Source organism: Oryzias latipes, chromosome 21 (assembly GCF_053564925.1).
Source record: "Oryzias latipes strain Hd-rR chromosome 21, Olatipes_Hd-rR_3.1".
NCBI lineage: Eukaryota > Metazoa > Chordata > Actinopteri > Beloniformes > Adrianichthyidae > Oryzias > Oryzias latipes.
In genome coordinates, this window is record NC_136257.1 from 11702110 (window position 1) to 11715349 (window position 13240).

Sequence of the window (13240 nt, forward strand, 5' to 3'; positions counted from 1 at the left end):
AAGCTCTCTGCCTTAGAGCTCTCATCATTGGGAAAGGGGGAGGGGGTTGCTCCACGGCAATTGCCGCTCTGCAGAAACTATGCCCTAACACAATAAAAACAATACAGATTTTTTAGATTTTGGCTAAAAGTCGCATAATCATAAATTTTCCAGCATAATTAATTCATTAATTCTTTAGGGGGGCTAGACTCATCAGTGTAAAAACAAAGCTTTTGTCACCTATTTTATATTTATGTTGCTATATGATAATAAATGTTGTTTTATATGATTTAATTTTTCATGCAATACCTCTGGGCATACGCTCACCTGTCTTCAGCATCGGGTCTTTAAATAAAGATGAAGACTTGGATTTAATGCTCGCAGATCCGGTTAGACTCTCGTCAACAGGAAGAACCATCTGACACACAAAGAGGAAAAAATAATGTCGTCCCATTTTTAGAAATAGTCTTGTTTTTCTCTGCTACAAAATCCCGAAAGGAGCTTTAAATATTACGAATGAAACGTCTCCAGAAGTGAGTCACTGAACTAGAGGAATGATTATATCTATATATAGATATATATGTATGTATGTATGTATAGGTATATATATATATATATATATATATATATATATATATATATATATATATATATATATATATATATATATATATATATATATATATATATATATATATATATATATATATATATATATATATATATACAGTATGTAGACTGAGACAAAAAAATCTGATGTGATTTTGTTGATGTTGCTATAAGCTGTTTTCAATATTGAAATTTAGTCTGAAAGAAAAAAAAACTTTAAATCCTTTAACTTGTTCTACATGGGGTCAAATCAGCATTAGCCTAAAATGAATAAAAATAGAAACAGGTTGTTTGAGAAATTTGAGAAAAATAAAAAAATAAAAAATTTAAAACATTTTTTGATTTATTACGCAGTGCTGGGGCTTTGAGCCCTTTGGCTAGCGGAAAATGATTGATATTGGGTGACAAAGTTTATGGTAATGTCATCTCCGCTCCAGAAGAGCATCTGTTGTTTGCGCTGCCTGTGTCATTCCTCCAAAATTAAAAATACAAAACAGCAGCTGTTTCCAAATGAAAAAAGGGTGTATTTGTAGGAGCTGTAGGTTTGTAATTTTTTTAATTCGAGTTTTTCTTAATATTTCTTTCAAGTTTACAATGTGTGTACAATGTTTTTAATTTAGAAACATTTTGTTTCTACTTTACAATTCGGTTTTTCCTTCCCCATGAGCTGAACCTGATTTGATCCCATAGTTCTCGTTTATGGTGGACCCAGTAAATTCAGATTTCAGACGGTGATAAAAGCCGGTTAAAATCTGTTTGGTTTGGTCAGATCTTGTGTTACTCACCCTTCCATTAACCGTGTCTCCTCTCTGTAATCTTGCCACCGGTGTCCTCTGCTCACGCTTCTCCTCCACTTGCCAGGCGATGACGGTGATGTTTCCCACTCGCTCGTTCTCAGCTGATCTGCAGAAATGTCCGGCCTCTGAATGTAAAATTGTTGCCCAGAGCGTGGAGCTCGTTTGAAGCGTGTTACCTTAGAATCAGGTGCAGTCTGTGGTGTTTGTCCTGCAGGAGCTCCTTCACACAAAACATGGATGAACCCAGCATGTACATCTGTTGTGTATGACAGCACACGGTAAAAAGAAGTTGTGCAAAGGGAATTTATGAAAAATGTCTCCTGGATGGAGGGTTACCGTGCCCTGTGAGCGGTCCTTTACATCATAGACAGAGAGCTTGATCTGAGTCTGCTGGGTGATGAGAGAGTCTGAGAAAAATGCTATACTGCTCAGGAAGATAGGATTACTAGTGCCCTGCAGACAGACAGTGAGAGGGGAAAGGGGGAAAAATCTGTGATACTCTCCTACAGCAGCAAAGACACAAGAGCAGAAGATTTCTGTGTACCTCGATGATTTCAGTCTGAGCATGCTTAGTCCAGAAAGCCTGGGGTGGTGTGGTACAGCTCACCGCCACAAAGCTGGTTGGCTTCCGGTCCAGTGAGGGAGTGACCAGCTCACTGCAGGCTGTAGAGACACATTGGCATGCAAGATTACAAACTGTGGACTGGTTGTAATCCCTGGCCATTCCAGGAATGTAATATTGATGTTCAGAGTTGTTAGAACTGGTTAAGCTTCTGTTCTTATGTAATTTTGATTTTGTTTAAGAGAATTGGATGAAAAAATAGGTTATTAGCAATAGCCAAGATTTTTTTGACACTGGGCTTTAAAATCTGTTTAATTTTAGAGTCAAGGTAGATATTTGACATGGGAACGCTTCCTTCTGAAACCAGCCTCCAGTGGACATTTGAGGAACTGCAGTGTTTGGTGCTTTGTCCTCCAAATTCAGGAGGCTTAAGAATTAAAGACAATTTAACATGGAAGGACACCTGTAGAAATTGATCCTGAATAATGCATGCAAAGTCTCCGGATGCACACACATACCTGTAACACAACTTCTAACACAATTTTTTGTCTCATAGTTCCAAATCATTGACTGGATCTGAGAACTGGACAGAGTAGAAAAAGGTTTACTTCCCCCTCCAGCAAAATAAAGTCAATTCAGGTGCCATTTTTTGGAAATATGGACACCACCGTGTTGGAACCAGAAATCATCAGTACTTCCTGTTTGGAACGTCAGGGGGAAGGGGTCACTCCAAACATTTAGCTCTCACAAATCCTTTCAACCCATTACACAAGTCAAACTTCAGTCTCGCTGGTCATGAAACAACTATTACAGGATTGGTCAAAAATGGAAAGCTGTGGTTTACTAATGTCGAGGACAGAAAGAACTAATCTATTGCTTTTGTTCAATTTGGGCTATAGATTGCGTTAAAGAACAGTAGTTATATGCAACAAGGACCTATGAAGACTTGTGCAACAAACCATTAAGAGAGAAGATCCTTCAAACATGTATTTGGTTGTGGAAAGTTATCGCCCAAATCTTGTCTCCGTAGGAAAATGTAGCTTTTGTGTGCTGCTACTGTTAATTCTGACAATGCACAGAGTGCAGGACGTACACAGTTTCGGGGAAGTTGAAAAAACAGAAAATCTGTACAATCTGTACAACTCACCCACTTCACCCTTTCTCACCCTTTTCTGTGGTATACCTGGTCATTACAGCCTGTTGCTTGCAGCATGCCCGTAGTAAAAAATTTGAACAGATATTTTCCCCATATGGCGAAATTACAATTATGATAACTGCGACTTTTATATTTCCTGCAGGCCACCTGCGTGCCCCGTACAGATTTGCCCATTTTTCACCCATCAGGCATCAGGGCACCACACTGATGCAAGAGCATCACGAGCAAATTCTTAAATACCAGCAGAAACAATTGTTAATAATTGTCCTGTCACTCAACTTTTTAAAAGAGTCTTAAAAATGGTCTAAAAACGTGTAAACTATTACAAACGTTATTCTTAAGTTGGTCTAAGTTGTGTGGACGAAGATGTTTGTAGAGTGTCATAAATGTTTTACATGCGTACGTGGCATGCGTCATAAAGAGACGGGCTTAATTCATCATCTGCCATGAATCTGTTAACACATCTTCATACAAATGAAAAATCTTGACATCCATAAGAAGTCATGCACGCAAATGCTTAGACGAGATATATTAAACCCATGATGCATGTGGGCCTTGAAGCACTAAAACAAAAATATTAGCATGCTTCCCCACAAGTAGTGCACTTATTTTTAAAAGTGTATCTGCACTATAGGGCACACAGGACTATGAGCCACACCGTCAATAAGCAATTTTCGAACTTATTTTTAATTGTATGTCATATATAAGGTGGCCTGTACAAAAGAATCATAGATAAGTGCGACAGTCAGACCGTATTAACCATGTTCACAGTAACTCCAAAACATGTTTGTAAAGCGCTACAGGTGAGCTGCATTAGAAGCGTTAGTCACATTATTCATAATACCAGCAACTCCCAACCATGTTTGCAACGTGTAGAAAACCAGGCTGATAGCACTAAAACAAACATTACTATAACTACACTAACTCCCAACATTCTTAATAACACACACATTCTGACACTGCTAACGTTTCTTCACGTTACCATTTTCTTACTTACACCCAATCTTGTTTGCAACTGGTAAAAAAATCAAGCCTGACATTTTGTTCTGCTGTCAACATCTTAAAATCGCTTCAACATCAGTAAACACAACCAGAATGAATCCATATATCAGACGTTCTGGATTTTAAGGCGCAATGCCGTTTTTTGGGAAAAAAAGTGACTTTTCATTGAACCTTATTGTTCTAAAAATATGGTATTCTTGTAGTCTAGACCTACGTTTTTTGGAGTCTTGGCTGTTCCTTGGTCTAATAAATCGTAAGGGGGCAGAGGTGTCTTATTGCTGCCTTTTGCCCTGGTCCGTGGAAGTTTTAAGTTTTTCCTTGTTCTTGTTTTTAATTTCTTTATAGTATAAACAAGAATAAGGAAAGACTTTAAAACAGAGTGAGGAGAATAGATTTGATTCAGTATAGGTTGAATGGTGGAAGTGATTAAAAAATAAAGGAATTATGTTCCAATTTTAGTTAAATCTCTGTTTTGAAAAAAGTAAACTAAAACTTAAAGTGTGATGTTTTTTGTCTTTATCTTACAGTATGTTTTGTTTGTGGAAAACACCAAAATAGTTTTTAAGGAATACTTTTATGAATTAAATATAATGACTGCATTTTCTTTTTTGTTTATCTTAATGAATACATGTTTCTCTTCTACATGACATTTCTGAACTCACCCACACTGAACTCCAGCACCGGCTCATCTGGATCCTGACTGTTGCCTGGAGGATTTAAAAAAGAAAACCATCTCTTTTCCAAATTCTTGCAGTTCAATCATCCACGATGCACACAGGGTGCCATGGTTACGGTTACTTGGTTACCTGAAAGAGCGAGTCCCATCATCTCAGCTGAAAGATCAAAGGTGTTGGCCCGGTAGACTGACCACGGCCGATGGCGGGGGCTGCGCTCCTTCCCAGCCATGGCGGACTCACGTCAGAGCTGAGGATGAACTCAAGAGACAAAGCGACGTCAAGTAGAAGAGGAATCCGTTTTAGGACACTTGTGGGGGGGTGGTCTGCCAGTAAACAGTCTGGAGGAAGAGCAAAAAGAAAAACCCAGAATGAATGCCTAATATTAAGGGCTGGGTGACACCTCCAAATCACTAAATCAATCACAAATTGATTAAATATACTTTTATTTGTCAAATCTCTCCTCTAAAACCAATTTGGTTATGAAAACCGTTTTCACAAAATTAGTGGCTTAAACTAAAAATTAAAAAATCTTACATTTTAAAAAGAGAAAAGCTGTTTTTAGCATGAAGAAAATGAAAACCAGGCAATAGATTTGATCCATCAATATAGCATTTCTATGATTTCAGCCCAAATTAGATCCCCTTTTTTCTTTAGTGCGACATCGCAGTAAAAAAAAAAAGTTAATTAGTAAAAGCCTTGCTGATGTCGAGACTGAAATGGATCTAAAAATGTGTTTCCTGTGACACGTCATTCTGAGATGAACAGCAGATGAGGGCTCGTGCCTTCTTCTCCGTTTGTGGAATCTTGAACAAATTCAGTGGGAAAAAAAGTTGCAGCTTCTCTCACAGCAGGGGAAATGAAACGCTGCACCAGCCTCTTTAGTCTCTGAGCCCGTTTGCCATTTAAATACTCACTTCTGCTTTCATTGAAATGAATCTCCCCGACACCCGAATTTCAGAAACAGATGCCGTTCTTCTAAGAATTTTTACAACTATTCAAATCAGTTGTTGGCTGAAGACGTTTATTCTTTCATACAAACATAAATGTATGTTTTCATGCCTTTTAAGATAAGTATCTATAAAGGTGAAGGAGAAAATAGTCTCTACAGAGAAGGCTGTGCAATGCACAATGTAATTGGAAAGATTTAAAACCTTGTTTTTGGACATTGAAGATATTTTAACAGGATTGAAGTTGTTTGAACTTATTTTTTGCCCTACACCTTTCCCAGCTTTTCTCAAAATCAGCACAGTCGAGAACCTTTTTGTCTCAATAAAGTCCCCCTCTGATTATATTTGGATCGATTATAAAAGCGCTCCTTTAATTACGATTTTGCCGTTTTTAGGCAAAATGACAAAAAAAATATTGTTTTATAGGACATGCTTTCTGCAGAAACTCACCACTGAGTTGTGGGCGGGATTGTTGACGCGGAAGTAAGCCTCCACTGATATCCCATCATCCCTTTGTTTACACTCTCTCCTGCTCACACCCTCAACCTAACATTAGCGGTGCAACAAAAATGGCGAACAATAATCAGAGCTATCCAACCGTACAGTTTTGATACAGATTCCAGCTGAGACGAGAAAAAAACAAAGAGACGTACGTCGATCTATTTGTCTGCAAGTGGATGATCAGAATGGAGCGGAGCAGGGAGACTTTGGCCCACTTTCTCAGTTTCTACATCACAATTGAGAGGCATTTTAAACAGCATTTTCTTTAATCTGCTCCTGATCCATCACGATTTGAAAAAAGAAATACTCAGTTTTGATCTTAAATTCTTTTATGTACAGTATTTCCTCCGTCATGTGAAAAAGACCACAAGAAGATGTTAAAAAACAATTTTCATCGAAGTCTGTCTTTAAGAGCTCAGATCTAGAAATGAGGACATTTTTATTCAAATCAGATTAAATCATTTAGCTCCAAACTCTTGACAAAGGAAAATCTTGATTTAAGCCTCAATAACCTCAAAATGTACTGAAAGTTTTGAATCAGTTTGAAGGATTTTATTTTAAAGCTAAGAAAATGTTGACAAGTTAGACTGGCATTCATTGTCATTATTTAAGAAGCAAAAATGTGCATTTATGTCCACAAAATAAGAACTGGTTTTAGATTTTATGAGGATTTATTAAGATAGGACAACTTGTATTAAGATGGTATTCTCATTTTATTCATATTTTGTTCTAAAATGAGTAATTTCCACTTATTACACACTGCCACTGTAATCAAAATGAACTACTGGTACATAAAATTTTTTTTTTGCTTAGAACTCTTTTCATTTATGAATGTTTGTGTGGAACTTGCTGTTTCTGAATTTTGTTAAGTTAAATTAGCAGATAATTCTATTATTTACTAGTGATATTCTTCTTAAGATGAGTGTTCTTTTCCTATTTTTAGGCAACCTCTTTCTGCTGTGTAGAAGCACATACGGCTGCTCAAAGGGTGCAGGAAACCACAGCAGTGCCAAGTGTGCCATAAGAAGATACTTGGCTCCTCTAAAACTTACACCCCCCTAAGAAGATTATTTTTTACACATTATTCCTGATAGTTATGCTGTGTTTTTAGACTAACAAATAGGAAGAGCTGATGGATCTTAGACGTTTGACGTCAAAGTGGACACAACCGCCCAACAGAAACATGTCAGACGTGTGAGTAGAAAGATCCAACTTTCGTGTGAGGATTCACTTCCTTTCTACAGACAAACACGATGACAGAACAGCGAGTGGTTAACAGCGGGGAAGAAATGACGACAATACAAATGTAAAATGTTAAAAAAGAGAAACAGGAAAAGGGCACAGCAGATGACTAAGAGCTGTTTCTCCCTGAGAGGGAGACGTGTAGATCTCTGGTGGAACGTCAGACTCTGTTAGCATCTCCTCTGTGGAATTTTCACAGCTCTGCCTTTTTCCCTGAGATCAGCTGATGGATTTGAGCCACTGCTGAGTGTGTGTGTTTTCGTGATGCGGTGTGTGTGCTCTTTATCCATGCATGTAAAAAAACAAAAAAAAATTAAAGCTACAAGTAGCATTTAGCGGGCCCGAGCACGTGCCACCGCCTGGCACGAGCGACCGCCCCGTGAGCAACGCCCTGCTCGAGCCATTCTCGTCGTTTTTTCTTGTCCATTCTGGAGCTCCAAGCTAATGTTAATATGACAGCAGCCTGGGGGGGGACTATAATCTGTTGCCTTAAAGGACAAAGACTTTTGCATATAGCATGAAAAAAATTCTTAAATCTAAGCCTCGTTTAGACCTGCTCATTTTCTCATCAAGTAGAAGAAGGTTTTTATCAGATTAAGAAACAAGCAATGATGATAATTGCTATCACTGTTCCTAAGAATGAGAACAATAGAACTCATTCAATTTCCACTACAATGTCTAGATGAGTGTCAGCTATGTCTGATAACTTGGCCAATTAGCTGGACCGGGATCTTACAACGTGCAGGTGGTTTAACGTCCAGTGTGATGAGTCTGTGGACGGCAACAGTACAGCATAGCTTTTGGTTTCCACAAGAGAAGAATTCCTGACACATCTGCCCTAACAGACAACTACAAGAGGAGTTGAAATGTATAACACGGTGAAGGAGTTTTTGTGCAGAAAAAGGTACAATTAGAAAAGCTGGTAGCCATACCTGCAGACGGGGCTCCTGCTATGATTGACCGACAAACAGGTTTCATCACTCACTGTAAAGCTGACCAAGACTTTCCAAAATGTCTGCATTACTGCTGCGTCATTCACCAGTAGGCCTTATGTGCAGAAGTGATTGGCTCTGGACATATAATGACTCCTATTGTGAAAATCATAAAAAACCTCAGCTGCAAAGCAAAACAGAACAGGATTTTTAAGGTGCTATTGGTGGAGATATCTGCTGAATATGGTGAATATGAATATGGTGAATCTGAACTTGTATTCTTGACTGACATTACTGGAAAACTAAACCACTTGATCTGCGAGCTGCAAGACATTGGCAAAACTATTTTTTTTTGACCAGCCTGCCTGAGCCAGTGTTTTTCTTGTGGGGATCTTTTCTGCCAGGGCTTGCCAGCTTGGTCAGTGGATGTTGCTGCAGTTGTCTCCCTTGCTGGGACAGCTGGAGTTAAACACAGCAGCCTCACAGCTGTGAAGTGGACCCCGTTGCTGTCCCAGTCTGGATGGGCACTGTGGCGATGTTCCAATGGCCAGGCTGGCTCCTGGTATAAAGAGATTCCCAATTACCATTTCCTAACCGCAGAGCCAAGGATGTGTTTACATGTTTAGGTCAAAAATGTGATGAACAGCTTCATGTTGTCTATTGATGTAAGTTTAAACCTAAACATGTTTCCCTGTTACTAATCCAGTTGATGTGGTTCTCCATCTGTGTCTAGGTGATAGAAAAGCATTTTTTTATATTTAGAGCTCCAAGCAAACAAACAGTTGTCTATATAAGAGCTTTTACAATTGTGGACTTTTAGCAGGTCTCTGAATACATGTGACCAATGTATGGTGGATTTTCACAGACTTTGTGTAAAACTGAAGGTGACAGAGACTTTGGAGAAGTGGCTACATTGCTCTGGACTTCTTTGTTTCATCCACAGAAGAGTAAAATATGTGATTGATTTTGAAAAGCTGCTGAAAAATGTATCTTTTTAAAATTGCAATTTCTAATTTGGGTTTTACATTTTGTGTTCCATTTTTTGTGATTGTATTAGAAAGATTTGTTATTTATTTGGTGTTTAAAGGTGGTACATAATGTATATACATAATCTTCTTAGAGACATTTGCTATGTGTTGTGTTTGTTGTCGTTGTAGTTTAATTTCTTTGGATGTATTGAAAGGAAATGAAAAGAAGTTGCAGCATTGATTAAAAAAGCATAAAAGAGACATTTACTGTCTGATGTTACATCTGTAGGAGTGTACTGAGGCTGGGTTTTGTTTTGGAGCACATTCATATATTTTGTTTGTAAAAAAAAAAAAGATAAAATATAAAGTTAATTGTATTTTGGATGAATAAAAAAGCAATGATTAGTGCTAAGGATGTATAAAAGACAAACAAAACAAAGGAAATTGCTGTATTTTAGTGTTGAACTAGGCTTTCTAACTGTTCTACTTTCTGTCTGCCACTCCTGGCTAATTTACATGTGAGCACACAGCCGGGGGTTGGGGGGGGGGCTAACTCCACTCCTGCAGCAGGGGAGACTGATGAAAAGCTTGAGGATGTAAGATTGAATAAATAAAATCCTAGAGTTGACCAGTTCATTTTATAAATGTAAATATTTTTTATTTTGGTGCTGATAAACTAAACAGATGTTATGATAAAAATATTTGCTTGAGTCAAAATGTCCAAAAATTTGCTTTCAGCACAATAGGGTGATTAAGGTGGTTAAATGTTTCTCGTACGTATAGTGCTGCTTTTCAAACATGGAGCTTTGTAGGACGCATCTAATTCTGAAATCTCAGCTTCCTGAGACAAACGGCTGATTTCCTATGAAGCTTGATTATATGATCATGCTTCATGATCATTTATGAACATATATAGCTCGTCCAAAATTGTCATATCCATGGGTTCAGAATGGAAGTTTCATCAAATCTATTTAATTTCAGTGAGATCAGACAAGGAATGTGAACGTGAGAGCAACATTTGTGCATGGCGAGATACCCAACTTCGCCGCTCTGTCACGACCACACCCCCGCGTTGAAAGATTTGTTTTTCATCAGAGTAAACTTCAATGGTTTTTCAACAGGTGGACGTCATTTTGAGGTGTGTTTGCTCATCCTACTTGGAGCAGTGATGCTCCAAGTAAAACATGTCATTTCCTGTTGCCAACAGGTGGCGCTACACCTGTTTCGGATTTTTCCACTGCAGATGTGTTCAAAGTCAGACTACAATCATGCACAACAAATTTGGATCAGATTAGATTATTTATGGCTGAGTAATGGCCATTTTTCTTTTCATGGCGTGATTTCGAAACGACCTCAAATTTTGACGCGCCGCCACGGTCACAAACAACCGTAAAAACTTAAAAGCTTCGCAATTTAAGATCGGACATGTGTTTAGTTTACAAAACCAAAGTTTGGAGTCATTGTTCAAAAATCTCTAGGAGGAGTTCGTTCTAGAACGAGGCCTGCAAATGACCAAAATACAGCAAAAATGACATATTGACACCAATATAGCAGACTTCCTGTGCGACTGACAGCTTGGTCCCAAGAGACTTTTTTGTAGGTTTCTATCTGATGAACATGTCCTGTAAAAATCAAGCTTGTATGTTAAAGAACATGGCGGGGCTCTCAAAAACAAACATGGTAGGTGGCGCTATTGAGCCGTTTTTTGTTCACCCATGCAAGTGCTGTGTATCTAAGTTGGAGATATGTAAGAGGCCTCTCATTCTGAAATCTCAGCCTCGTGATACAAACGGCTGATTTTTTATGAATTTTTAATTATCTGACTGCAACGCAATCAACCACTTCCTGTTTGGTGGTGGCTTGCGCAGGCACCGTCAGGTGTACACCCATGAAACTTTAGACGATGAGAGAAGACCCTTATGAGTATCTCCTGTTGTAATTTTATGAATGTCGGACAAAGCACAGAGAAAAGATAGGTCAGAATGTGACATAAAATGTATTTGTCAATATCTAGGTGGCGCTATGGAGCTCGTCCAAGATTGTCATATCCATTGGTTCAGAATGGAAGCCTCATCACCTCTATTGAATTTCAGTGAGATTGGACAAGGAATGTGCACGTGAGAGCAACTTTTGTGTGCATGGCGAGACGCCCAACTTCGCCGCTCTGTCACGACCACACCCCCGCATTGAAAGTTATGGCTTTTTATCAGAGTAAACTTCAATGGCTTTTCAACAGGTGGACATCATTTTGAGGTGTGTCGGCTCATCCTACTTGGAGCAGTGATGCTCCAAGTAAAACATGTCATTTCCTTTTACCAGCAGGTGGCGCTACACTTGTTCTGGATTTTTCCACTTCTGATGTGTTCAGAGTCAGACTACAATCATGCATATCAATTTTGGATCAGATTGGATTTTGCATGGCTGAGTAATGGCCATTTTTCTTTTCATGGCGTGTTTTCAAAATGACCTCCATTTTCGACGCGCCGCCACGGTCACAAACATCCGTAAAAACTTAAAAGCTTCGCAATTTAACATCGGACATGTGTTTAGTTTACAAAACCAAAGTTTGGAGTCATTATTCACAAATCTCTAGGAGGAGTTCGTTCTAGAGCGAGGCCTGCAAATGTCCAAAATGGAGCAAAAATGACATATTGACCTCAATATATCAGACTTCCTGTGCGAGTGACAGGTGGGTCCTTTCAGACTTTTTTGTAGGTCTCCATCTGAAGAACATGCCCTGTAAAAATCAAGCTTGTACGTTAAAGCGTATGCGGGGCGTCGGGACAAAAGTCACTGTAGGTGGCGCTATCGAGCCGTTTTTCTGCGCCCATGCCAATCTCCTATAAAATACGAAATTTTTCGCGACTCCTGATGTGTGTGCCAAATTTGGTGAGTTTTGGGGTATGTTAAAGGCCTCAAAAAGGCGACTCTTCCGGTAGAATAATAATAATAATAATAATAATAATAATTAAAGCTACAAGTAGCATTTAGCGGGCCCGAGCACGTGCGACCGCATGGCACGAGCGACCGCCCCGTGAGCAACGCCCTGCTCGAGCCATTCTCGTCGTTTTTTCTTGTCCATTCTGGAGCTCCAAGCTAATGTTAATACGACAGCAGCCTGGGGGGGGGGGGGGGGGGGGGGCTGTAATCTGTTGCCTTAAGGGACAAAGACTTTTGCATATAGCATGAAAAAAATTCAAGCAATGATGATAATTGCTATCACTGTCCCTAAGGATGAGAACAATAGAACTCATTCAATTTCCACTACAATGTCTAGATGAGTGTCAGCTATGTCTGATAACTTGGCCAATTAGCTGGACCGGGATCTTGCAAAGTGCAGGTGGTTAACGTCCAGTGTGATGAGTCTGTGGACGGCAACAGTACAGCATAGCTTTTGGTTTCCACAAGAGAAGAACTCCTGACACATCTGCCTTAACAGACAACTACAAGAGGAGTTGAAATGTATAACACGGTGAAGGAGTTTTTGTGCAGAAAAAGGTACAATTAGAAAAGCTGGTAGCAGTGACTGCAGATGGGACTCCTGCTATGATCAATAGACAAACAGGTTTCATCACTCACTGTAAAGCTGACCCAGACTTTCCAAAATGTCTGCATTACTGCTGCGTCATTCACCAGCAGGCCTTATGTGCAGAAGTGATTGGCTCTGGACATATAATGACTCTTATTCTGAAAATCGTAAACAACCTCAGCTGCAAAGCAAAACAGCACAGGATTTTTAAGGTGCTATTGGAGGAGATGTCTGTTGAATATGGTGAATATGAACATTGTGAATCTGAACTTGCATTCTTGACTGACATTACTGGAAAACTAAACCACTTGATCTGCGAGCTGCAAGACAATGGCAAAA

General features: G+C 39.1%; 1 protein-coding gene across 3 annotated transcripts in view; it reads right to left on the minus strand.

The window, feature by feature from the left end:
- Nucleotides 1–13240, minus strand: part of inpp4aa (inositol polyphosphate-4-phosphatase type I Aa) — a 79620-nt gene that overhangs the window by 37889 nt on the left and 28491 nt on the right. For all 3 annotated transcript variants that reach the window (XM_078940109.1, XM_011489371.4, XM_078940108.1), the window contains exons 2-8: nucleotides 4912–5120; nucleotides 4768–4812; nucleotides 1930–2048; nucleotides 1722–1838; nucleotides 1562–1641; nucleotides 1374–1491; nucleotides 307–397 (exon numbers count right to left, since the gene is read on the minus strand). In XM_078940109.1, the coding sequence (XP_078796235.1) occupies nucleotides 307–397; nucleotides 1374–1491; nucleotides 1562–1641; nucleotides 1722–1838; nucleotides 1930–2048; nucleotides 4768–4812; nucleotides 4912–5011 (670 nt within the window). In that variant the 5' untranslated portion in view covers nucleotides 5012–5120. The remainder of the gene's footprint in view (nucleotides 1–306; nucleotides 398–1373; nucleotides 1492–1561; nucleotides 1642–1721; nucleotides 1839–1929; nucleotides 2049–4767; nucleotides 4813–4911; nucleotides 5121–13240) is intronic.